The following is a 27,208-nucleotide window of genomic DNA, read 5'->3' as shown; positions in this document are numbered from 1 at the left end:
GTGCTCAAGTCTCTGAGACTTATGGGTGAACCTATAACCTTCTGCTTCAGAGGCGAGAGTGCTACCAACTGAGCCACGGCTAACACGGACTACATTGTCCGCTGTTGCTCAGTCAGTAGCACTCTCGTCCCTGTGGGAGTAGAACTAGGGGATATATGATATCAGGAAATTATTCACACAGAGTGATTAACACACAGAGTGAACTTTCAGAGAGCAGTGGAGGTAAAAACCCTGGAACCATTTAAGAAATATTTGGGATACTACAATGGAGGTATCATGAGGATCTCTGGATGAATGAATTAAGATGAGGTGAATGGTTTTCCTAGTCCATAGTTATCTCATGATCTTTTATTTGACTCAATTATCCTCAATCAAGAAATCTTCTTTCTCCTTCCCACATTCACCCTACCCCAGTCTTAACATCAGCTGCCCAGATTGCTCTATGTTTAACATCATGAATACATATTTCAAACCATTACATTCAATTTAGAAACCAAAAAGGTGAGCGTATTTGTTGCTGCTAATTTAGATTCAATCCAAACTAATTTTTTTTTTAAATTAAGAAAGTTTGTAATCCAACAGAAAATGTGGGGCAATGAGTCTGCCACTGAATCCATCTGCCAATTCCTTGGAGTTTAACTAGTGGCACATTGAGAGTTTTAGCGGGGTGTTCACATGAAAATGGGTCAAATTTATCTGTAAAATCTCACAAGAAATATAATTTGAGAATTTAGCAACAATACTTGAAAACAGTTTATAGAGTTTGTGAAGCAGACACAGAACTAAAGTTAATCCCTAAAGCAACAGGTTAAAGTGTTTAAGTCACGAGTTGAATTTTAAACTTCAGGTAGCCATAAACAAAAGCTGTAATGCAGAAGATCACATCCGCAATTAAGGTGTTGAACAGTTCAACACTCGACTGCTGTGCCCTTCAGCTGTTATAATACAACATACTCCCAGCACAACATACCCTGGCACAACCAGTCAGACTGTTTGACATTTCCTTAAAAAAATCTGAGTTTATATATAAATAATGTAAAGACATGGATAGAAAAGTTCAGTTTATTTGGGTTTCTTGGTTGTGGCAACATTTCAGGTTACAAACAATCACACAGAGATTGACTGTCACTGATCCAACTGGCTTCCTCTGTTACTCATAGATGTACATTCCATATTACAACATGTACACAACATTCTGCAGTAAAGGGACTTTGACCAAAGTTAATAGTGTTTACAGCACAATGGAAAAAAGGGTGCAGTATTTTATTTGAATCTCCTTCCTGACCGAGTCTCGAAATGTTTACCAAATGCAGATTCCAGATGTCCGATTTTGCTGAGACCAACGATCGGTGGGGCTCACCAGAACGATAACAAGCACCTCCCTTAATAGGAGAGGTCACTAATAAAACTAAACAGTCTGTCCAAACTAACATACCAAATCGGTTCAAGTAACAACTGTTACATTTACCTCTTTGAAACATTGAATCTTTGGCCCAGGGCCCACTGGTTACAGAAGATCCTGATGACACCATTTGACCCCTCCAACCAAACTCTCATTTATTATTATATAAAAATATAAATGTGATTTAAAAACATGAACATCTGACTTTCGAATTGTTACAGTGTTAATAATGAAGTTGCTACATTTGGTTAGAGGTTCAGAGATGGTTGGTTTGAGAACTGCAGGCAGCTGCAGCTTGTGCTGCACAGTCTGCTCCTGTTGCTCTGACAAGTGAAGTAGAGAAGGAGCAGTCCTGTCAATCCACACAGCACAGCGAGGATAATCAGAATCCAGATCAGAGCGGGGTTTTTGAAGAAATACTGCAGTCCAAACATAAAGATCAAGAAGAAGATCATGGTCAGTAGAAAGCGTCTGATGGCCGACGCCGTTGCCCGATTCCTGAAGTGTTCGTCCTCGTTGGCTGGTTGAAGATTGGAGTCGTTGACTTCGGCGGGGAGAGTGACAGGACTGGCGTGGGTCAGCATCAGCAGGTGTGGAGACAGCACCACCTCGGGCACAGATTCAGGGAAGGCGGACATCCTTCTGGACAGGACCTCCATCAGGCTTGGATTGTCCGGGAGATTGCTGATCAACGCTTCCATCACCAGAGTGGAGCGTCTGCAGAGAGGACAAGAGACCACCCAGGAGCCATCCTTGTTTGACACCATGATCTTCAGGCAGATCGCGCAGAAACAGTGCTGGCAAGCCAGGAGCTTGGGCTTTCGAATGAAAGATTCATACTTGTTAAAGCAAATTGGACAGTCGAGCTCTGAGGCCGAGGCATTTCCAACAACCACTTTGTCCATCGTTCGATTGAGAGCTTCAATCCAACACGGAGGCAGAGTCGATGTTCCTCGGGACTGCTCCTGCCTGCAGGCACTCAGTATTTATATCTCTATGGCAGGTCGTTCACACATTCTTCCAGCTCAAAAGTTTTATTGCATAATTCACCCAAGGGTTGTATCAAGTGTAATGTGTAACTAGTTTAATGAGTTTATCGTTTGCCTTGATAAGGTCCAACTGACTCAGTTCAGCAGAGGCTGGTGCGGCTAATTTAAATTCCTACTGGGTGCAGTCTGTCTAACTTTCTTCTGTTGTTTCTGAAGGTACAAAGTTGGGGTTTGACACCATTTCACAGCCATTCCCTGTTGGGGGCCGGTGGGTCAGAGCTGATGAAGTATCAGCCACAGGAGACCATTGCTGGGATCAGACACATCAACCCAATGGCCACGTAGATCCCTGGCACCTTCTTCTTAAATTAGCAGCTCTGACTCAGTGGCAGCACTCTCACCTCTGAGTCAGAAGGACGTGGGTTCAAGTCTCACTCCAGAGACTTGAGCACAAACTCTAGGCTGACATTCCAGTGCAATACTGACCGGGTGCAACATTGACCGGGTGCAACACTGACCGGGTGCAACACTATCAGAGGTGCCATCTTTCGGATGAGATGTTAAACCAAGGCCAGTAGGTGGACCCAAAGATCCTGTGGCAATATTTTGAAGAAAAGCAGGGGAGTTCTCCCCCGTATTAATCCCTCAACCAACTCCTAAAAAACGATAATCTGGTCATTTATCTCACTGCCATTTGTGAGACCTTGCTTTGTACAAATTGGCTGCCTTGTTTCCTACATTACAACAGTGATTACACTGCAAAAAAGTACTTTATTGGCTGTAAAGTGCTTTGGGACGTCCAGAGATCGTGCACGGGGTTCTATAAATGCAAGTCTTTCTTTCTTTAAAGCTGTACATTCTCCTCTGCTAGGATCAGCACTGAAAAGGGCAAATACTTTCTGGTGGGAGATAGAATAGTCCTGTGACTGTCCACTGGCTCGTTCATACCCTGTCACAACTACAAAGAAAGTGAGGCAGACTCCCGGCAAAAGGCAGGATGCCCAGTGTTGTTTTGCCCCTCTGCCTATGTAAATGGAACAGGCACTGAGCCAGTAAATCTCTAGGATGAATAAAGAATGGCTCCGTTTGAAGCATGAAACCGATTATCGTTAAAGCTGGACGTAGTTATAGCTCCTGTTCACACGCACAGGGCTCTTGTAGCACTGTTGGTTTTTTGATTGAAAATTTGCCCTCTCTTATCAGCTCTTTTTCATTTCGCACAGAATAAGAAAGTGACCTCCTGCATAAAAGTAAATACAAGTCAGGCTTCCCGGCAGCTAGGGTTCTGTTGCCTGCTACGGCTGGTCTTCACATTTATACCTACAGGTTCAGACCAGTACTGGTACTGGAGCTGGCATAAGCTGTGCAACACCTTCTGGGCATTAGAAAAATATTTAAACAATCTCAGTACTTCCTTGAATTTTAGAGATTCCACATTAAACAAGTATTTAAAATGTTTTTCCTCTTGCATTTTGCCCTCTCTTTGTCTGTGTGTGTGTGTGTGTGTGTGTGTGTGTGTGTGTGTATAAAAATGTAGATAGCTTGACAGAGTGTACTAGTCTTAGACCAGTCTTTATCCTGTGTGTGTGTGTCCCTCAATCTGTCTCTTTGCCTGATTCCTTCTCTCTGCGTCTGCCTGTGTCTCTCTCTTCCCCCCCCACACCCACACCCACACCTCTCTTCTCTTGCTCTTCCCCACCACCCCGGTTTCTATCTCTCTCTGCCTGATTCTCTCGCCACATGTCTGTCTGTGCCCGATTCCTTCTCTCCCTCACCCCGCTGTCTGTGTCTCTCTCTCCCCGCCTGTCTGTGTCTCTCTGTCTGATTCTGTCTCTCCCCCACCATCCACCCCCCAACCCCACGGCTCTCTGTGTCTCACTGCCTGATTCCTTCTCTCAGTAGAAAAAGAGGATAGCATGCCGGAAATCACAAGAAAACTAATATTGAATTGGGGACAGGGACTCGATAAAATTAACATAAGTAAAGCAACAGTAATGAAGAAAATAATAGCACTGAAGAGTGACAAATCCCCAGGACCAGATGGTTTCCATCCCAGGGTTTTAAAGGAAGTAGGTGAGCACATTGCAGATGCCCTAACTATAATCTTTCAAAGTTCTCTAGATTGGAAAATTGCACGTCACTCCGCTTTTTAAGAAAGGATAGAGAGGGAAACCAGGGAATTATAGACCAGTTAGCCTAACATCTGTTGTGGGGAAAATGCTGGAGTCTATAATTAAGGATAGGGTGACCTTGAGAATTTTCAGTTAATCAGAGAGAGCCAGCATGGATTTGTGAAAGGTAGGTCGTGCCTGACAAACCTGATTGAATTTTTTGAAGAGATGACTAAAGTAGTGGACAGGGGAATGTCAATGGATGTTATTTATATGGACTTCCAGAAGGCATTTGATAAGGTCCCACATAAGAGACCGTTAGCTAAGATAGAAGCCCATGGAATCGAGGGAAAAGTACGGACTTGGTTAGGAAGTTGGCTGAACGAAAGGCGACAGAGAGTAGGGATAATGGGTAGGTACTCACAGTGGCAGGATGTGACTAGTGGAGTCCCGCTGGGATCTGTCTTGGGGCCTCAATTATTCACAATATTTATTAACGATTTAGATGAAGGCATAGAAAGTCTCATATCGAAGTTTGCCGATGACACAAAGATTGAAAACATAAAATTACAAAGCGATATTGATAGATTAGGTGAATGGGCAAAACTGTGGCAAATGGAATTCAATGTAGACAAATGTGAGGTCGTCCACTTTGGATCAAAAAAGGTTAGAACAGGGTACTTTCTAAATGGTAAAAAGTTAAAAACAGTGGATGTCCAAAGGGACTTAGGGGTACAGGTACATAGATCATTGAAGTGTCATGAACAGGTGCAGAAAATAATCAATAAGGCTAATGGATGCTGGCCTTTATATCTAGCGGACTGGAGTACAAGGGGGCAGAAGTTATGTTGTGCTATACAAAACCCTGGTTAGACCACACCTGGAGTACTGTGAGCAGTTCTGGGCACCACACCTTCGGAAGGACATATTGGCCTTGGAGGGAGTGCAGCGTAGGTTTACTAAAATGATACCTGGACTTCAAGGGTTAAGTTACGAGGAGAGATTACACAAATTGGGGTTGTATTCTCTGGAGTTTCGAAGGTTAAGGGGTGATCTGATCGAAGTTTATAAGATATTTAAGGGAACAGATAGGGTGGATAGAGAGAAACTATTTCCACTGGCTGGGGATTCTAGGAATAGGGGGCACTGTCTAAAAATTAGAGCCAGACCTTTCAGGAGCGAGATTAGAAAACATTTCTACACACAAAGGATGCTGGAAGTTTGGAACTCTCTTCCGCAAACGGCAATTGATACTAGCTCAATTGCTAAATTTAAATCTGAGATAGATAGCTTTTTGGCAACCAAAGGTATTAAGGGATATGGGCCAAAGGCGGGTATATGGAGTTAGATCACAGATCAGCCATGATCTTATCAAATGGCGGAGCAGGCACTCGGGTGGGGGGGTTGTGGTGTTTGTGTGTGTGTGTGTGTGTGTGTGTGTGTGTGTGTGTTTCTCTGTCTTTCAATCTGTACGTTCCCAGTTTTTTTGTAAATTACTCAGTTAATATTCCAGGTAAGGTTCCATTAAATAAAGGCTGATTGTACAGTTGGGGCTCCAGGTTTTGCTGTCAGCGCAGTTTGTCTCTAGTTTGGGACGCTGGGATTTAACTTAATTTCAAACACTTCTATAGATTTGTATCAAAGCATTATTATAACTGGGGAGGGGCTGACAATGTCAAACTGTCCATGCCATCTGAACCCCTTTGATAGATTACTGCTTTTGTAATATGTTACTAAACATTCATACTCTGTACAGGAGAACGGAACATAAAATGAACAATAAAACATAAATCAAATACAAAATCTTGTGAAAGTGAGTGTGGGGATATTGACACAAGAACAGAATTTTTAGTTACTAACCACCTCGATTTTCACCTCAATCATGGAATCAGAAAAGCCATTTTGTCTCATCAAACCCAATCTCTCAGAAAGGAGATGGAGGGCAGACTTTCTATGTAGTATAACATTTGTTGACAACACCAAGCTATACGTCCAGCTGAGTGGGAAGAAGGCTGGTAATACTCAAAAGAATCACACATTTAGTAGGTGAGGTAAGGGATAGTTTTAAAGGATAAATGCAAGGTACTGTAACTGTGAAATCTGTACACAATGAAGGACTATAGAGACCAGTGGCAATCCACAGCTTGACTGACCTCCAGTCCTGGATGAGCTGAAATTTCCTTCCATTGGGAAGGCTGAAGCCACAGTCTTTGGTCCCCGCTACAAAATCCTAATCAAGGATTCCATCCCCCTCCCTGGCCACTGTCTTAGGCTGAACCAGACTGTTCGCAACCTCGACGGCCTATTTGACCCTGAGCCGAGTTTCCGACCCCATGTCTTCTTCATTACAAAGACCACCTACTTCATAATATTGCCCATCTCCACCCCTGCCTCAGTCCACATGCTGCTGAAATCCTCATCTATGCTTTTGTTACCTCCAGACTCAACTATTCCAATGCTCTCTTGGCTGGCCTCCCATCTTCCACCCTCCATAAATTTAAGCTCATCCAAAGCTCTGCTGCTCGTTTCCTAAATCGCACCAAGTCCTGTTCACCCATCACTGATCACAATGGCTCCCAGTCCAGCAACACCTTGATTTTAAAATTCTCATCCTCATGTTCAAATCCCTCCATGGCCTCACTACCCCCCCCCCGCCCCATCTCTAACCTCCTCCAGCCCTACAACCCTCTGAGAACTGCGTTCCGTCAACTCAGGCCTCTTGTGCATCCCCCCCACTTCCTCCGTCCAAGCTCCAAGCTCTGGAATTCATTCCCTAAATCTCACCACCTCTCTGTCGTCCTTTATGATGCTCCTTAAAACCTACCTTTTTGACCAGGCTTTTGGTCACCTGTCCTAATGGCTCCTTTGGCTTGGTGTCAACTATTGTCTGATTATGCTTTTGTGAAGCGCCTTGGGAAGTTTTACCCCATTAAAGGCGCTATATAAATGCAAGTTGTTGTTGTAATTGTGGGATCAGGTATCAGACCAAGTCCAAACCCCTGGGATACAAGTGCTCCCCTTAAAGAAGCAATGTTATTAAAATTTCAAATGTAAGGAATCTTACAACACCAGGTTATAGTCCAACAAATTTATTTTAAAATCACAAGCTTTCGGAGATTATCCCCTTCGTCAGGTGAACGAGTGAAAAGGTTCTCAAATCGCATATCTTATACTAGGCTGGGACAGCATCACACCAATCAAAAGGTGTCGTTGTTGTTCAAACAGGCCAGTCACAGAGAGCAGCACGTCCCAGTACACTGGATATACATTGTGTCAATTACACAGACAGACAGAAAGAAACCCAAATGGCAGAGAGAGAGAGAGAGAGAGAGAGAATGAATATTAAAAACATAACATTTTTTCCCCTTTTTGCTGGTGGGGTTACGTGTAGCGTGACATGAACCCAAGATCCCGGTTGAGGCCGTCCTCATGGGTGCGGAACTTGGCTATCAACTTCTGCTCGACGATTTTGCGTTGTCGAGCAAAAGTTGATAGCCAAGTTCCGCACCCATGAGGACGGCCTCAACCGGGATCTTGGGTTCATGTCACGCTACACGTAACCCCACCAGCAAAAAGGGGAAAAAAAAGTTATGTGTTTTAATATTCTCTCTCTCTCTGCCATTTGGGTTTCTTTCTGTCTGTCTGTGTAATTGACACAATGTATATCCAGTGTACTGGGACGTGCTGTTCTCCGTGACTGGCCTGTTTGAACAACAACGACACCTTTTGATTGGTGTGATGCTGTCCCAGCCTAGAATAAGATATGCGATTTGAGAACCTTTTCACTCATTCACCTGACAAAGGGGATAATCTCTGAAAGCTTGTGATTTTAAAATAAATTTGTTGCACTATAACCTGGTGGTGTAAGATTTCTTACATTTGTCCACCCCAGTCCATCACCGGCATCTCCACATCATTAAAATTTCAGGCAGTCCAATTGCTTTCAAACAAACAAAAAGTAACTACAAGAAGTGAAGGAGAAAAGCAAATGCAGCTGGATATTACTGGGAGCTGGATAACATTACTAGGAGCTCCTTCCCTTGTTTTATGAATAATGTAAATAAAAAAGGATGAGGAAATAGCTTCTAGAGACTTACTAGTTACTGGAAATGTTCTAATTACTGACCACGAGAGCCTCGTTTCCCTTCTATGGTTTAACTAGTTTTTAATCTGGCCAACTGTTTGCCATTAGTTTTACTAGCACTAATCTCTTTTAAAATCAACTACAGCGCTGAGTTAGTTAATCTCAGTTGGCTAACTACAGTTGGCTGACACCCCTGAATTAGAGATGAGGTGGAATAAAAAAGGCAGCCAGGCTTCCTCCTCCTGATTGCTATCCAATGGGCCCCAGTGGAAGTGTACATGTGTATGAACATTGGGGAAGGGAAGGATTGGGCTTATCCTTCACCCCTGTGAAGTGCCTTGGGACGTTTTACTAAGTTAATGATGCCATATAAATGCAAGTTGTTGCTGTAACCATAGGATCAGGAATCAGACTAAGCCCAATTGCTTTCAAACAAAACAAAAAGTAGCTACAATAACAACACAATGAAGGAGAAAAGCAAAAAGGCTAGTTGAAAAGGCTGCTGAGACTCACCATCTAGGCTCACACTTGAAGAATGACCATGTGAGTGACGTACTGGAGGGCAGCCAGTACTTCTAGCTCCATTCAGACTGCCCCTTTACAGCTCTTTAAGATGAACATTGATGGTGTCCTGTGAAATGTTGAATAATTTTTCTGTTATTGATGTTATACTAATCACGTTACAATTCCCAAATTGACAGCTCACTCCTGTAGTGAATATCAGGATTATCCTCCCATCCGCATGCATATTATTAAAAGAAAACTTTAACTCTAGTTCTCATCTGGGCTGCAATTTAATTTCCCTAGAATTATCATCAAGCTTTAACAACTGTCAACATTGGAACAGAGGCAGCAAAATGGAAAGGGCCTGAAAGAGGCTTATTATGGATGGCCATAGGACAATTTAAAAAAGGTACCTTACGCTGACCAGTGCTTTCAAGAGTTGTTAAGGGCAACATTCCCCCCAGTATATGTTAATCTTTGAAGGATTATTCAACCAAAACTAAAGCTCAAAAAATGGACCCAATACATGGACATTATTTCGTTTTTACTGAGCTGAACGCCCAATATACACAGAAATCCATCACTGTGCTTCAGAGTCTCTAAACCAAACGCAGAAATCCACAGGAATTTCCCTGCTATCGAGTGCATACTCTCCCCCCTAAGGGACACTTTACACTTATCCAAGTCCAGAAAGCTTTGGCGCATGTTGACAGGACCAAGGTTTCAGAACTCCCAAGTGTGCGCGGGCGTCCTGCTGGGGTTTAACCAATTAACACCATGCAGCTGACTAGCACCATTAAGCTTCCTGCTGCTTGTCCAGCTACCCATTGGGTCTGTAGCCTGCAGGGCTTTCCCAATTCCTGGTAACAGGTCCCCCCTCCAAGATTTATTACTGAGCTAGGTTGGCTAATCAATCATCAACAGTACCCTCAAGTAGTGTGGACCTGCCTGGTTCAGGTATTCAATTCCCAAGACTGCCACAGAGTTAATTTGGTTCCAAACGTCTATCACCAGGTGTGTCATCTTAGAATCTCCTCCACCCTAAAAAGAGACCTTAATTATTCTAAATCATTGTGACAGAAAAAAGATTGTTTTTTAAATGAGAATTGCTTTTTAAATGAGCTTAGTTTCTCAATGAGGTGATCATATATTTATTATCATTTTATATACAGAGCAGAAAGATAGTAAACGCAAGCAATCATACAATAGCCAGCTGTTCAACATTGTCGTCCATGGGAGTTACTGTTTCAAACACTCGGTGGCTATTCCCAACCACTTTACATAATCAAATGGTCCCTCACTGCCAAGCAAGGAAAAATCAGAGGTAGAAATTCAACAAACAAGTTCAGGAGTGTCTTTATGTTAAGTTACCTTCAGGAGTGTTCAACCAAAATATCTGACAAAGCTTTGTTAAGATCTAGGAACTCCTGGTGCCAGTCAGAAGCAGTAGTTTCTCCCCCACTAGCCTCATACTGGTTTAACACCCACTAAGCCTACTCAAGCACAGTCTGTGGGGAAAGCATCCTTCGTGTTTGGTGATTAGCAGCATATTTGTACCCTATACTAAAAAAATATCAGAGTCCTGGAAAGGATTAAAAAAAAAAATCAGCTTTACTTTTTTTTAATGTTCAAGGCCCTGCCCCAACAGATGCCAGCTGGTGAACAATGCTTCTTGAACACTGTACCAATGATATGTTCAGAAACGTTCCCATGCAAACCCCTAGGAGCTGTGCAAATACATGTTGTAAAGAAAGGCCCTCACATTTCACCTCCATTAATGCAGGTGTAAGGAGAGAGTGATATTTTAAAACGTTACAGTCAGACTCTCTAACCTGTGCTTTCACGATTAAAGAGCATTCTTGCTTTTACATCCATTTACTAATAAAATTCATCTAAACACACATTTCACATTGCCCATTTTAATTCTCACTTATTACCATTCGAAGCTTTTATTGCATTTGTAAAATGTAAATAATCCACTGCTTTCACCTTTAGTGTTTCTTCCAGTTTGTTTTCACGCAAGTTTACAAAGAAAAACAGGTTCTTCAAAAGGAGTGAAATCAAATATTTTCTTAATCTAAAGCAGCATCAGAAAACAGCAACAGAAAACATCTGAAATCCTTTCCATCTCCCACCATGTTATCCCCCACCCAGGAGACTTGTGTAACCCATTTGATATCAAGTGATCTCCAGCTGTAGAGGGAGCTGCTGTCCATGAGTCAAATGTTTAAAGTAGCAAATGTTTTCACTAGGGTCACCGGTGTCTTCAAGCCCCCATTAGTCCCATGATCTTCCAAATTATTGCTCCTGCTGTCTAGAACCTTCTGTCGATGTCTTTCTTCCTGTCGTTTCTTCTTTTCCAACCTTTGATGTTCTTTTCGCTGCTTGTTTGTAACCTAGAATTTTTAAAAATGCAAATTAATGATGAGACCATCAAAATCATGTTGGTGCACCAACCATTGTTAAACAGCATCCATTTTAACAGCCAGTATGCATGTTCAATATTTCTCTATTTTCTGCAATGAGAATTTCACAAAATGGTCTGTATAAACTATTACCAAGTTAAACTTTTCCTTATAAACTTCTTCATGGAGTAGCACATCGGACGGTGTTAAAATTGCACTTCTAGCTGCTCCCTGGTAAGCTCTGAGTTTATCCAGTGAGTAGCTGAAACCAGGAAGGCCCCAGGTTTGATCCCTGGTCTGTGCTGAGTAAACTGATCTCAAGCTGGGGCAGCAGTTAAGGTGCTACAATTGGCCTCTCTAACCCGAGAAAGGAAAAGCAAAGCATTTCCTTCTATTAACTACTATCCAGCAGTGACCGCTACTGGAAATGCAAGTAACTCGAGGTCAAGCGAGGAAAGGAGTGGGCTTGACCGAGATATCCCTTGCAATTGAATAGCCTGCCAATGCTCACCGTCAAGAATAACCCGTGAATAATGGTCACTTGAGCGAGATACTTGGGGGTGAGGGAGAAGAATGCCCTTTGCTTCCAGAACTGTACCTCAGCAAGAAATCAAAGCCTTCTGGAGAGAATGATGAATATAAAAGTACACTAAAAAGTCATACTATTTCCACCTGTTTACTACATGTCTGCTGATGGCAGCGCTGACTTTGAAGACTATGCTGGGAGGTAAATGAGATGGTACGGCTGCCTCCCATAAAAGCTGGTGATGTGGTTTTGCTGCCACTGCCCCTTTAAGATTCATTGGGGAACGTCTGTTAGCCGGAAATGATGCTGCAAACCATGAATTTAAAGACTCAGATGTGTGCAAACTTGCACAAGTGTAGCTGCCTGTCTGGTACCATGGAATCCAATCTGCATCATAAAATTTAGGGATTCCACAACACCTGGAGCCTTGGACAATATAATCTCTGGTATAACAAGGGCATATGTCACACATTACTGGACAAACCCTTTTCTGTTCTATTTTTAATCTGCCCCCAGTCACACATACCTTACACAGCTTATTTTTGGTCCTCTTGTTTTCTTCCTTTTCGTTCAGCATCCTGTTATTTTCAATTTCTTCACTGTTCACACTTTGATTTCCAAAAATCCTGGTACCAGTTCCATGCTCCATCCAGAGGGGAGACATGTGCTGAGGGCTGCAATTAGAGCTGGTTTTGTTGGACTCTTCACTATCTAATCCAACTAAAAACAAAGAAAATTAAATTGATGTATGATGTACTCACAGCTCAGAAGCAGGGTCACGCAACATACAGTGGTTCTGCACCAGTGAATACAAAAAGATTGAATCTCAATTACAGAATGCGAAACAGGGCATGACAAGATATCCGAGACCTATATTATCTTTTTTAAATTCTCAACTAAGTCCGATACTGCTGTACCAGACAGTGCGTTTACCACTAGACCATCAGGGAAGGCTGCATCCCCAACCCATTCTCATTCAATCTCGTTTGTTATAAAGTGTAATCTTTTATTCTGATGGAGCTAGCCTCTTTGTCAGGACTGTTTCATATAATATAAACTACCACTGATCTGGAAACTTACATAAACTGAAGTACTCACCCAATTACAATTCAGAAATATCTTTAATGCCATCTATGGGCGTCTCTAAACAACAACAGTAAAAGCTAACCTCATGACCCTCTACCAAAGTGACAAGTCAGATGTTTACCATGTAAAACCCAAACTGAACTGGAGCACCAAAGGGCAAATCTTACACAGAGAAATAATCAAAATAGGAAGTCAGTCAGAAAATCATTACAATTCAAAATCTCTTGAAGTGAACTTACAACATGTTGGACACAGAATGTATTAAATATTCACATGTGGAACTCACTGCTATTCTTCAGTTCATCTATCTGCAAGATGGCAAATATCACAGACCCTATGTTGTAGTTTTCAGCCTCCAGATTCTGAACAATCAGATCTGTGTCCTGCAGGATAACAAGGAGAACATCAACTGTACAACAAATCACTTCACTTTCCCAATATTTCTATCCTCCTCTCCTGTGAACACTGACTGTTGTTCACATACAGGTTCCAAGGGCATGCACACCCTTGGTACCTTATCCCTGTGGCCATTCTTCATGTATGAGCCCCAGCAGCAAATGTCTTCTGGATATATCATAACCAAACCCCAACATGTCCTCACTGAACATCCACACACATCAACTTTTCAGCAGGGGTCACTGAATAGTGATCAGAAGCAGAAATCCTGACAGGTGTTCCCCTCTTCCTAACCAAATGGCACTGAGGCCAATCGTAGCACCCCTGCTGCCTCCCTGACTTGATCAGCCAACAGATTCCTGGTTACTGTGGCTCAATACCGTACTGAATCATGCAGTCCTGGTTACTGTGACCCAGTACTGCACCAGGCACCGCTTTTTAGCCACTGTACTAATAAATCGTACAGTCTTTTTTTTTTAAAAAAAGGACTAAATACACAGTTCCTGCACCATAAACTCCAAATGAAGGATTGCAACTTACAGAAAACAAAGACTTCACAAATGGGAATAGAAACCGCACAAAGTATGGTCACAGTGAGCTCTAAGATTTCAAATGAAAACATCTCAATTATCGAACTGTAATTTAGACTGGTCATTATTGTTTTTAATATATAAACAGTGTGGTATTTGCATGATCAGCAGCAGACACCATTTGCAGCAAAATTGCATTAGAACAAATCTGTATGAAGACAAAGTATGTGAATAAATGGATGCAGAACCGTAACATTTTATTTAGAAAGATTTTAATTGATATTAAATGCAGAGCCTGATTCCAGCAGTTGGTGTTACTTCATGTGATTTACTGTAAGCCTAGCCTTGGATCACTGAAGGTAGCTTGGCTGATCTGTTTCCAGTTACTCACCGTGCACCCTGTTGCGTTGCGAACTTTCTGAACTGCATCATCCAAATCAGTCTCTGTCACTTCACTTTCAAAATCCCGTATATCATCCACCTGGTAATGACTCATTTTGTTTCGATCTTTCTTCTTTGAATCATCTTTAATGAGCATCTGAGAGTCACATATTAAACATGAATATTTGTGGATCTAGTGCTGTAGAGAGCCACTTGACAATACAAACAGTGCTGCTTTAATATCAGAAGCTGTAGGAAACAATGTAAAATGAGAAAGCAGCCATGCAGCACATTGTCTCTACCTACAATTCCAAAGAAAATTAAAGTTTCACCTTTTAACACATAGGAGATCAAAGTTTCTGGTGGCTGTTGTCTGATAAAGTTAAATCACCCTGCCCTTGCCCCCCCCACCCATCCTGAATCCTGGCCATATGTTCAGAATTCGTTCCATAACCTGAGCAGAAAACATTAAAAGAAATTAAATCTTCTTGTCAGCAAGAGTTTGCAAGCTAGCTTACCAGCAAACTCCTAAACTTGCACTTGTACAGAAACCTTTCCCACAATTTTGGAGCAGCATGTTTTAGAAACAAAGCATTTTCTGAGCTTCTTTGAATTTCGCTACTTATTTCCTTCTATTGCTTTCTCTTTTCACACTGGTTAAGAACTGGAATGCAGGTCACAGACTCTTCTGGTTACTTTAATGACTAGATATCAACATTGCAAGTTAGCCACAAAAAAAGTCATTGTGCCTACTTCTGTGTAAGGGTGAGTGCACAAAAGGTTAAGAGCACAATCACATGCATGTACCAACCTCTGTCTTTAGGTTTGCAGGTGCTTCTGAATTATCATTAACCATACGCACACTGTCATAGTGCTCCCCATATCTGTAGGCAATATGTAACTCCACAGCATTACTCTTCCGGGTTCCAAAAACCTGCAGAGTTAAAAGAATGGATTAATCATTAAAGGCTCTGTTTACTGTTCTTAGTTATATGAGCTGTATTATCTGTATCAGAATCACAAACAGACATATAATATGATCTTATGGGGGCAAGATTTCCATTGCACTGTGCGTGCAAATAAAAATGGGGACTCTTTTTTTAAATATAAATGAGCTGATGATTCCATTATACATAGACGCAGAGGAAACCTATACCTACGTTTTGATTCATTGAAAACAGTGGGAATGAGCTACAGAGACACCTACTACCCAGTTATAAGGTCTTTACACACACAATAGCTACATTTAATTTATACCTACAGAGCCCTCGGCATTTGCTCAGTACACACCTACAGGTTCCACAATACTTAGAGCATAGACTTCAAACTCCAGCCATACAGCCACCTTGTGTCGAAAGCAGTCCAGCATCTCAGTGAATGCCCATAATGGCATCTCATAATGCCCCAAAACTGCTTACAAGTACAAGTTTAAGATAAAATGCATGGAATGTCTCTGCACTCTGTCTTAAACTGCACCATTCATGCAAAGCACTGCCACAAGTTCACTGTGTTACCTGAAACATTTAGGGCTCCAGTTTCTGAAGTTGATCCTCACACCATTCAGGCAGCTTCTGAAGGTTTACTTGTGCTGGTATATTGGGCAAGACAAGGGACAACAACATAGAGTCTTCAGCTGACACGAAAAGACAATCAATGGCAGAGTATGTGATGCAGTGTATTAGACACTGTTCTAACCTGTGCTGTAGCTGACCTTGGAGTGCTTGAGGGGTTAGTGTAGAGGGAGCTTTATTCTGCATCTAACTTGTTCTATACCTGACCTGGGAGTGCTTGATGCTGACACTGGGCGCCCAAAGTGGGAAAGCGTTCCATGCCTCTGCATTAATTAACACCTTTCATCTTCATGAGCACAACTACTGACCAAGAAACTTAAAAACAAAAACACAAGAGATGCAGTTTATCAGATGAGGAGAACACTAAAGTGTTCGAGTATGGCAACAACAGCCGATCATACACATTCTTTATAAAATGCATATCATGGGATGTAGTGATTATATTATGATGTTACAGTTTCTGGTCCAATGTCACAGAGCTGCCTTGTTGGGGGCACACCCCAGAATACCAAGCAGGTTCAGTGCCATGTGCTGTTCTGGTTTGTTTTGTAGAGACGCAGCTCTCTGGTATCATTAGGCCAGGAATGGAAACCAAATCTTGAAAGATTTGCCCAGTAGTATTTCACTGACTATTAAGTGCTTGGTTGCTTCTTTCCTTTTTACAACCAAGTCCCCCTCAAATGCCTGGATTCACATTGGTTCCATCTTCAATTCTTCCTATTAAATTTTTCCCTTCCCCCCCCTGAAGGTGCTGACACTTTGCTGGGTTCTGGCACCACAGATGCTGAACCCACTTGGGTACCTCACGAATCCTTCGTGTGTGAGGCCAGACATTGAATGTCAGCAGGAATAGGATGACTCGGGCATCGCAACCAAGCCTTATCCTGTTCACACCCGAGTCTGTGTAGCACCCTTTCCACTACCCCAGACACAGATCTGGAGTTTTGCTGCTACTTCTTAGGTGCAGTAGTGGAAGAAGCCCAGGAAATTGCTTGCATTGGGGTTTAATTAGTGTCCGATCAGGTGTCCCAGAAGGCAGGGAGCTGAGTCAGTAGCTTATTTTACTCCCTGCACCCTCTAGCCCTGTTGGTTAAATGTGTGCAGGGTGGGAGTGTGATACCGGCCTATTTTAATCCCTCCCTTTCAAATTGTCACAGCCTACAGTGTCTCAGAGGGGCCTCTTATTCCACTGTCCAAGCTCGTTGAAGCTCGCCTTCTGCTGCGCTTGCATTTTCTGGACCTAAGTAAAGGTCTTGGACCTCCATGAAATCAGCTTTGCTGTGTACTCATGGGATGATGAGAAGCTGCCTGGGTGTTAGTGGCTGGATGACTAATCTCAGTTAGTTTGACAAGATGAGTTTGATTTGTTGTTGATTTCTTTGGGGTCCGCTGATGAGAACTACCTGCAAACCGCCAACAGTTTAGAACCAGTTGAAACCATTGCAATTCCTGCAAACAACAGTTCTCAGCCAAGGCATTAATACCACGTAAACACACATGCACTACATGACGGATACAAAATAATCACCTATCATAAAGATTATAAAACCACCAAATTACTGTCAATCTCCCAGCATGCCCCAATAAGCATCTGACACACGGACTTTGCCAACTGATAATGTCACATATATTGTAACAACCACTGAGCATTCAGAAACTTTACTTGCTGGACATCACGTCACACAAACAAGACCAACCCTCCATGCAAATGAGAGACTACATTGCATCAGAACTCCACTGCTACAATGCAAGTTTATTTGAAGTCTTTAACAGAACACCACAAGCATGTTCTAGAACATTATAGAGGAAGCTGCTGAGAACAAAATGTGACGTGAAGGGGCTCTGTACAAATAATTCACAACAAAGTCACTGGTGAGTTAAAGTCTCCTTGTATTTGAGATTTTTGAATGCAGCATCCTCTACACACCATGTATTATCTCAGCATCTCTTAATATGTGAAGTATTTTATCCTGCACTGTATGTTACCTGCCAAAGTGGGGCATTAAGCTGGTGGATCACGATATTCACTTGTTTGTTCCTCGCAAAGGCGACGATCACATCGTTGCCAACAAATGTGCCTGGCTTTTCCAGATTCATAACTGAAAAATAGAAATTAAAATCGTTAATGTGTAGGTTGTAATAAATACCAATCATTACCTCCATCCATGTTCAGTATTAAATAGTTGGAGGAAATATAGTGTGAGCTGAAATTGTGGTCTCAATAGTTCCAGTTTAGAGTGTTGCTTGAATTGGAACCTGTCTATCCCACACCAAGTTGGCTCAACTATCACACCCGTCCTCGCTGATCTACAATTACTCCTGGTCCCCTAATGCCTCAAATTTAAAATTTCCACCCTTGTTTAAATCTCTCTATACCTTTAACCTTCTCCACATCCTCCTCCCCGTACTCTCCATTCCTTTGCTTCTCGCCTCTTGTACGTCCCCTTACCATCACCCCATCACTGGCAGCTGTGCCTTCAGCCACCTGGAACTGATTCCCCAAACCTCTCTGGCACCTTTTCCTTGTGCCATGGGATGTTTTTCTACATTAAAGGCACTATATAAATGCAAGTTATTATTGATTGTGGGTGAAAGATTAAGTGTCAGGAAGTAGCATTCTGAGTCTCTGTTTAATATACCCATTACAGTCCACAGCAGCAACCAGAGTCACGTTAACAGTGACTGCACGCATGAGATGCCGTCAGTAATGGCCGGACACCCCAGCAAACACAATGTAGTTTTCAGAGTCACGCAGCAATACAGTTCAGTAGACATTATAAGAGAGCATAATATATATCAAGAACATTTGCCAGCTTTAGTATAATTGTACAGGAGACTGCATGTCAGCAAAAAGTTTAATGGACAGCTTTATTTCCTTGTGTCGCTCTACCACCAAGAAAGACAAGAACAGCATGACCATGTGAACACCATCATCTCCAAGTTTTTCTTTAAGACACATACCATCCTGACTTGGACATATAGCGCCATTCCTTCATTGTCGTTGGGTAAAGAATTCCAGGATTTTAACCCAACACCATTACAGGAGCACCATCAGGACAAGGACTGCAGCAGTTCATGAAGGCCGCTCACCGCTATTTTTCAGAGCAACGAATAATGGGCAATAAATGTGGCTTTGCAAGTATCGCCCTTATCCAAAGAGCAAATATAAATAGATTGCTCTGCAGCGGTGTACACTCATTTCCTCTGTTTGTCTTTCCTTTGTTCAACGGTCACATTGAAAACCATAAATTCAGTTGAACAACACACTGATATCTGTTCTGATAAGCTGTAATCTTGTGTTCTGGAAAATTTAAACTGTGACCTTGAGCTCAGTAAATTCATAAGAATATTTAGGGATTTCTGAGTGAGAGTGTTTGAGAGAGAGGCAAGCAAGTAAAGACTTATTCTTTGATGAGTTTCTCCAAAGCAATAGTTTTTCAAGGTCCCACAGTCAGCCCCAGCATTTGCAGACTGGATGCTGGGAATCATTGTTGACTTCAGTTGAGCTGATAATTATACCGTTAGCTCACTCCCCTCACCTCCCCCACTGGGTGACCTGGTTCATTTTTTGAAGGCCAGAATCATATCAGTAACACTACAATAGAAAATCTGAGAGTGTAAATCACTGCTACTCTTTAACTGTTAGTGAAGGGCCACTCTCAGAAATGCTGCCACACAATGCATAACAGAGTGATGGGATATGGGTCTGTGTCTGCAATTTCAGGTAAGGCCTCTCATTGAATTGGGTGAATGGAGGGGCATGTTTAGCAGCAAGCTTGTTGACAGCCACTGGTGAAGGAGAGCCAGGCCACTAAGCACTCCCAGGCTAAACAACAAGTACAACTGGTATAAACCAAAGCAACGATAACACAGCATGTGTCGCACACACGCATACCATTTCATGAAGTATGCTCAACCCGTGGCCAATGATAAAATTTTAATGTCACACTTTTACTACCTTTTCTCAGTTTTTAACTCATACTTTAGGTTAATGAGACAATCACGTTCAGGACTCACCATAGCGATCAAAAGGGACGTCGTCCTCTACAAATGGCTCAAAATCTTGCCGATGTTTTATCATGTAGTCTACAGTTTCCCTGCGGTGTTTTAAGTGGTTCCGGGAGTGACCTTCCAGCTGGTCGCCAAGAGCACGAAACAGGCAATTCCTTTAAAAAAATGAAAATGAGACATTTTGTTGCTTATTTAACTCCTTGTGCCTCTCAATTAAAATAAGCGTAAATCAGCAACTCCAGGATCAAAGGGATTGTCACACGGTGGTGGCACCACATAAGAGTAAGTAGAGGCTCTCCAAGTTTCTCCAGGAGTTCAATCGTTGGACATTCATGGGTGAAGCCATTTCCAAATCAGAGTTTCATTCTCCAAAGATATCTCAGGTAGTTCAGCACACAATACAACTGTAGCTAAAATGGTTAAGTACACTACTCCACTGCCACACAGCACCTTTCATTGTCACACTTCTACAGTATTTAAAAAGGGATATACCAGTTTCATTCTGGAGAAGACCGTCGATCCATGTAGCCCATCTATCTACAGTATTCCCTTGGTTCATTTCTAACAACATTGAATCCCATTTGTTGAAAAACTGTCTAGTTTATTCTTGAAACCCATTAAAGTTTCTTGTTCCACCACCCGTGCTGGTAATCCATTCCACATATTTACCGACCTTTTAGAAAAGTTCCTCCCGCAGTTCCTATTTTCTTGTCCTTAATTTGTAAATATGACCTCTTGCGCTTAAATTCTGTACAAGCAGAAAAGCTTACTTGGATCCAATTTGTCCAAATGTTTCATCTTTTTAAACACTTCTATCATATCCCCCTCAGTCTTCTCTTTTCAAGAAAAAGACCCTGGGTAGTCAATCTTTCTTTATATGTCAATCCCTTAAATTCTGGGATCAACTGTGTAGCCCTTCTCTGTACTTCCTCCAACAACTCAATATCCTTTTTGAAATAGGGAGATCAAAACTGCATGCAGTACTCCAGATGTGGTCTCACCAGGGCCAAATACGGTTTTAAAACACTATCTCTGGATTTATATGTTATACCCCTTGCTATGCTTTCCAAAATTTTATTTGCTTTAACAGCCTGGGAACATTGAGCTGACAGTTTTAGTGACCTATCCACCAAGACCCCAAGATCTCTCTCCTGCCCCGGAACCTCAAGTACATTCCCATTCAGAACGTAAATCCCTCTGATCCTTAGAATCTAACATCCCTCTGCCAAATCTCATTATCACCATTTCCCTGTATTAAATTGCATCTGTCATTTCTCCACCCACTGATCAAGCTGGTCAAGATCCTTTTGAATTTGTATGGAATTGATAGTCGTCATTTTCCACTGCTCCCAATCTGGTGTCGTCAACAAACCTGGACACTTTGAACACAATTCCTTCCTCTAAATCATTTATAAACATTATGAACAGTAATGGCCCCCAACACTGAACCTTACGGCACTCCTCTGGTAACTGGCTGTCAACCAGATAGTTGCCCATGCATTACCACTGGTTATTTACTAACCAACCAATCATTTGCCAATCCACTACATTCCCATCTATCCCATGGGCCTGGACCTTATGTGGAATCATGTCCAATGCCTTCCTGAAATCCAATTGGATAACATCCAATGTCTCTTCCCATATCTATGAGGTCAGTAATGTTCTCAAAGGAGACCAATAAATTAAACCAAACATGACCTCACGCTTGGATAAATATTAGAAAAGGAAAATAAAAGGAGAGGGGGAAAGGGCAGGGAAACGTGATTAGAATAGCTAGTGACAGTTAAAGAGCTAGCACTGGAGCAATGGACTGAATGGTTCTATGATTCAAAACTTTGAAGAGTGCTTCAAAAATGAAAGTACAGATCTGTGAGCTACATTTTGAAGTACTGATGCAAGAAGATATATACAGAATAGTTTAAAGGCTGTAACACAGCTGTAATGCAACGCCCATCAATTTTGACAGTGAAATGTTACCAGCTTATCTCTCACCATGACATTCAGGATGTACCAAATTCTTCAAACACATTTAATTAGTATGTTATTCTATATAACATCCACAGGCAGCTCACAGCTGGGAACTACAACAACTTGCATTTATACAGTGCTTTTAATGTAGAAAAATGTCTCAAGACACTTCACAGAGGCGAAATCAGACAAAAATGGATGCTGAGCCAAAGTAGGCAATATTAGGAGAGGTGAGGTCACAGAGGTCGGTTTCAAGGAAGGTCAAAGGAGGAAAGGGAGATGGAGAGGCAGAGCGGTTTCAGGAGGGGATTCCAGAGCACGAAGCCTATGCCGCTGAAGGCATTGCCACCAATGGTAGGGCGAATGGAGGGAGGGCTACACAGGAGGCCAGAGTCAGAGGAATGGAGAATTCTGGCCGGGGGCTGTAGTGCTGGAGCATACAGAGATAAGGAGGCGAGGCCATGAAGGGTTTTAAACACTATTCTGTAAAATGTATACAGGGAATCATGGTCTGAATCTATTCTGTATAACGTATATGGGGAACTCATGGCCGGTTATCCATTTGGACTTGGCCAGGTTTTTGATCCTCACATGAAGTATTACTACAGAAAGTTGTGGCTTGCTGGCTCTAGCTCCCACAATCAAATCACACAATTGCAAATGAAATAGCATTGTTTTTACTTCATAGCACTTTACGAGGGGACAGCAGCTCGTACATACGTGGTTATGTAATACAGTCTGAGCCCTCAGACAAAAAGGCATCCAACAGCTTTACTCTGGAGGTCTGGGATGTTGCCCAGTGCTGTGTTATTAAGCCTTATCACACTCTCATCTGTGCATGCTTCTATCACTGCACACTCAGGATGAGAGCCTGCAAATTGCCCTGAGAGATTATTGTCTGCATGCTTAATGTAATTGTATCACATTCCTTTCTCCATTATTAACATGTTAACAATTCAGTTAAAATGGAAGGCAGGGGAATTCAGTATGAACATATTAAATGTTCAATTGATTACACACAGCTTACTTTACAGGCTGAGGAATGATATCAAAATGTGAAATGCAAATCTCAAAAATCACAGATGTGCGTAGACAGTCCATCCCAATTGGCACATACAGCCTTCTATCTATATAACTGACGGTGCATTCGATACCTCACAACCAAGAGAGCTGTCACAACATTTTGAAATCAGACATTTTAACTAAAACCCAGAGGAGAAAGCATGACCTAAGCCTTGGGGGAAGATTACAACAAGGTACAAAGTATCTGGTCTCAAGATCTGCCAATCAACAATCTATGTAACATTCAGAACAAATGCTTTGTATCACACCAACTTTAGGTTTGCAGCAAAGCAGTTTTCACTGAAGTTGAGTGCATAAATACAAAGCCAGATCTGATTTCCCACCACGCTGGAATTTGCAAATGAAATCCTCAGCGGCTGGGGATTTTAAACACGAACTCCCTATCCCATACAACAGTGTAATTGTGGTCTCCATAATCACAGCAAAGGAATGAGTGATTTACTCTCAGTATCTGTGCAGTGTAAATGCAATTTTAGAGGAAATGCTGAGTTACAACACTCTCAACTCTTTCAATGCATTACAGCTTAGAGCTACTCAGCAAACGTCTTACACTTGTGAACAAAGGAGTTTGAATCCTACCCTCTCAGCTTGGAGGAGACTATCTGAAAGACCGACATTGTGTATAATTTACATGGAATCAAAGACATGATATAGCATTAAGCATCACTAGTTTTCAGGACAAAATGCCATCAAAACTGGCTTATGCTATAGCTTCTATGGGTAAAAGGACTGTATGATAACAGCATGTTCCTTACCCATCACCAGGCACCTCCCTGAGTTTGAGTCCCATGGCTAGCAGCTGGTTGGCAAAGCTGACAAACTCCTCATCCTCCGTCCCATCCTGGGCCCTGTTCTTCCTCTCCTTAGCCAGGGCTCGTCTCACCGCCTTCTCGTCCCTTTTCCGCTCCAAATCCAGTTTCTTATTAGTCCTAGTTTTAACAACTTGCTTTTTGGACATGGCTCACAAACCAGGAGCATGGAACGCCGGCAGTCGCAGTGGGTGAACCAGAATTAGAGTCAGAGAGGCAGAGGGCAGAGTGTCACCATGGCGACAGACCAAACCAGAGAGATGCAAGAGCTGGTCTGAAGAGTAAGAAATTAAATTAAACAGGGAGCCAGAGTCAGTCCTCTCACTGTTGCCTTCACCTTGAAACGAAGGAGAAACTTTCAAGTCCTGAAAAGAGAGAAAACAAAAATATTTATTGAGAGCAGGAGGTGGGCTGAGTAACTATATTACATGACGTTATATGTTATAGAGAGAAATCGGGCAGGCTGAGCTCAGCCCCGCCACATTGTGATAACACTTGACGCAACAAGAGCTGCTGCTGATTTTATTCTTTTCAAGCAGGGCCCAGAGCTAAGCCAAGTCTGAAGCCTCGGGCTTACGTGCTGGTGCTGGTGCTGATGCTGCCCGCGAGAAGTCACTGGCACTCGGCGCCCGGCCGGCTCCTCCTCCGATTTTTTTTTTTAAATGACAGTTTGCGGAGGCGGGGACTCGGAATGAGTGCGGCCCGGCCTCTCTCGCGTTGAAAAGCGGCTGGGAGCAAAAAAAAGCGCGGGGCCCCCAGCGGCTAGTCTCACTCACCCCGCGGGCTGGCTGGCCGGCCGGCCGTCGGTTCCCGTCCCTGGGAAGGAGCAGAGCAGAGCAGAGTGGAGTTAGGCCACAGAGCCGAGAGCCGGGTCCACAACTCACTGGGAGCGGGACCACGGGTGTCGGGTTCGCCCAGTGTCCGCGGCGTTGGGAAAACTTCAGTAACCCACAGTCAACAAAAGGTCATCTATTCCAACCTGAACTTTAACCCCAAGACCAACCTTAACCCGCCCCAATTCTTATTCTAGTCTCATCCTGCTCCAGCCACAGCCCTAACCTGCTCCAAGCCCAGACTGTCCCAGTCACAATCCATTCTATCTTAACACAACCTCTCTCAATCCCAGCACCAATCTTGTCAAAATTCCAATCTGATTTGACCCTGCCTCAATTGCAATCTATCCCAGTTCCAGCCTACTCCACACTCTATAAATTAATTTATCATTTTATATTGCCTTTGTTGGTATTGACCCATACTGAGGGAGGTCTTTGGGTTTCAACCTCTGAAAAATGTAACTCCTTCCAAAGCAGCAACATTTCTGCATTAAAACAACCTACAGGATTAGTTTGCTTTGGCACTCGGTCCAAATACAAATAATTTCAAGTTTTGTTTAAAATTAACCTTTTCTCACTTCTACATTGTTGTAAGGGGTAAACGTACCGACCAATGTGGAACTAGACTGTGCAGACTAAGGAGGTCCTCGGTTTCATCCCAGTCTGCGCTGAGTTAGTTGGGATGGCACTGCAATTGGCTTTACTGCCCCAGGCTAGGGAAGAGAAAAAATAGCCAAGGCACCTGCTCCTGATCATTGTTGAGTGATCCCTGCTGGAAAGTGAGAATATGTGGATATCAGGTGAGACAGAATTGAGTTGAACTGTGATGTCCCCACAACAGTTAAATAACCTGCTGATACTCTCTGTCTCGATTAATACATGAAGAATGGCTACTTGGGTGAGGTGCCTGAGGGTGGGAGGTGCTTGTGGAACTGCACTCAGCAAGTATCAGCCCTTTCATGGGAGGAGGGGGAAATTTAATCAATTTTTAAAAAATACACTTAATATTTTTCTCCTTCCCTTCAGATTGCTCCAGATAGCCAAGCCTTGCACAGTGCTCTAGTTAATAGGACAAGGATGTTACCTAAGCTAGGTCGATCTGGTAAGTAAGTAGGTGTGTAAGGCATGGTGACCATTGGTCTGATCTCATGGGTTGGTCATTGTGTGAGGTATGGTTGCTTTCCATGTCTTATCCCACTTTCCTGTCACTGCCCATGTTACAAAGCAAATCTCACTGAGGGGATTTATTGTTGAGACCTGTGACTTCACAGCACGATATGTTGGATCAGTGATGTGTACAAGTTCAAATTTGAAGTAATTCTGTTTCTGGGCAAATGCTTATCTTCTGAAAACTAAATTAATTGTAAAAATTAATTTTTAAAAATTTGCTCTTTAGAAAGGGCGACATTCTCAGGACGCAATGGTGTCAGGTAGTCAATCCTGGGTAATCCTAGATTGTTGGGAACTAGCCAGAAATGTTCCCTAGATGTTTCAACAGGGATAAGCCCACTTTGGGTTCCTTGGTTGCATGTAGATTGCTATGGTAACTAACTGCTGGGAGTTGTGTGAGGATAGGCTGAACTCTGACCATTCCTCTTTCTTTATGTGGAAGTCCCTCATCTGATCAAGAGCTTACTGTGTGTGAAATAATATCATGGACTGGTATTCTACCTCTCTCTGTACAGTAGATTAATACACACCAACAGAGTTTTTTTTTTGTGTGGAATGGCATTCAGCAAAAGTTGTGGGGGTAGAAAACTGTTGCTTCACAAAACTTAAAAGTTCTTCACTTGCTATTTGGTCAGTTGGATGGGCAAGCTCATGCCTGCGGCTGAGAGCGAAGGCTTTCCTTCTGGCATTACAAACCAAAAGACTGATCTTCATAGAATCATGGAAAGATTACAGCACGGAAGGAGGCCATTCAGCCCATCGAACCCTTGCCGGCTCTATGCAAGAGCAATCCAGCTAGTCCCACTCCCCTGCCCCATCCTCTTAGCCCTGCAAATTTTTTACTTTCAAGTACTTATCCAATTACTTTTTGAAGGCCATGATTGAATCTGCCTCCACCACCCCCTCGGGCAGTGCATTCCAGATCCTAACCACTTGCTGTGTAAAAAAAGTTTTTCCTCATGTCACCTTTGGTTCTTTTGCCAATCACCTTAAATCTATGTCCTCTGGTCCTTGACCCTTCTGCCAATGGGAACAGTTTCTCTCTATCTACTCTGTCTAGATCCTTCATGATTTTGAATACCTTTATCAATTCTCCTCTCAACCTTCTCTGTTCCAGGGAGAACAACCCTAGCTTCTCCAGACTATCCACGTAGCTAAAGTCCTCATCCCTGGAACCATTCTAGTAAATCTCTTCTGCACTCTCTCTAAGGCCTTCACATCTTTCCTAAAGTGTGGTGCTCAGAACTGGACACAATACCCTAGCTGTGGCCGGCCCAGTGTTTTATAGAGGTTCATCATGACTTCCTTGCTTTTGTACTCTGCCTCTATTTATAAAGCCCTGGATCCCT

The 27,208-nt window shown here is 42.6% G+C and overlaps 2 protein-coding genes across 3 annotated transcripts; both read right to left on the bottom strand.

Annotated features, from left to right (window-relative positions):
* Window positions 1–1,060: 1,060 nt before the first annotated feature.
* LOC137300849 (E3 ubiquitin-protein ligase RNF186-like) lies at window positions 1,061–9,214 on the bottom strand. The gene is made up of 2 exons (XM_067970101.1): window positions 9,100–9,214; window positions 1,061–3,631 (listed from the first exon to the last, which is right to left on the bottom strand). The coding sequence occupies exon 2, from the start codon at window positions 2,305–2,307 to the stop codon at window positions 1,651–1,653; it is 657 nt and encodes a 218-aa protein (XP_067826202.1). The 5' UTR covers window positions 2,308–3,631; window positions 9,100–9,214; the 3' UTR covers window positions 1,061–1,650.
* A 999-nt stretch (window positions 9,215–10,213) lies between these two features.
* On the bottom strand, window positions 10,214–24,959 carry otud3 (OTU deubiquitinase 3). Of its 2 annotated transcripts, none has more exons than XM_067970099.1 (9): window positions 24,633–24,959; window positions 23,803–24,221; window positions 20,003–20,151; window positions 17,972–18,084; window positions 15,226–15,348; window positions 14,425–14,571; window positions 13,394–13,490; window positions 12,548–12,741; window positions 10,214–11,486 (listed from the first exon to the last, which is right to left on the bottom strand). In XM_067970099.1, the coding sequence occupies exons 2-9, from the start codon at window positions 24,003–24,005 to the stop codon at window positions 11,310–11,312; spliced, it is 1,203 nt and encodes a 400-aa protein (XP_067826200.1). In that variant the 5' UTR covers window positions 24,006–24,221; window positions 24,633–24,959; the 3' UTR covers window positions 10,214–11,309. The 2 variants fall into 2 exon arrangements, with proteins under 2 accessions (XP_067826200.1, XP_067826201.1); XM_067970100.1 differs by lacking the exon at window positions 24,633–24,959 and adding an exon at window positions 24,434–24,489.
* Window positions 24,960–27,208: the final 2,249 nt, after the last annotated feature.

Source organism: Heptranchias perlo, chromosome 32, assembly GCF_035084215.1.
Source record: "Heptranchias perlo isolate sHepPer1 chromosome 32, sHepPer1.hap1, whole genome shotgun sequence".
Classification (NCBI taxonomy): Eukaryota; Metazoa; Chordata; class Chondrichthyes; order Hexanchiformes; family Hexanchidae; genus Heptranchias; species Heptranchias perlo.
The sequence above is the reverse complement of the archived record's forward strand: the minus strand, read 5'-3'. Positions and strand labels throughout refer to the sequence as shown.

Coding starts and splice junctions, on each gene's coding strand:
- LOC137300849 (XM_067970101.1), bottom strand. CDS start 2,307: ATGGACAAAGTGGTTGTTGGAAATGCCTCGGCCTCAGAGCTCGACTGT.
- otud3 (XM_067970099.1), bottom strand. CDS start 24,005: ATGTCCAAAAAGCAAGTTGTTAAAACTAGGACTAATAAGAAACTGGAT. Junction 15,349..17,971: donor TTAATGCCCCACTTTGGCAG/GTAACATACAGT, acceptor TTAACTCTGCAG/GTTTTTGGAACCCGGAAGAG. Junction 14,572..15,225: donor CTGCAAACCTAAAGACAGAG/GTTGGTACATGC, acceptor TGTGACTCTCAG/ATGCTCATTAAAGATGATTC.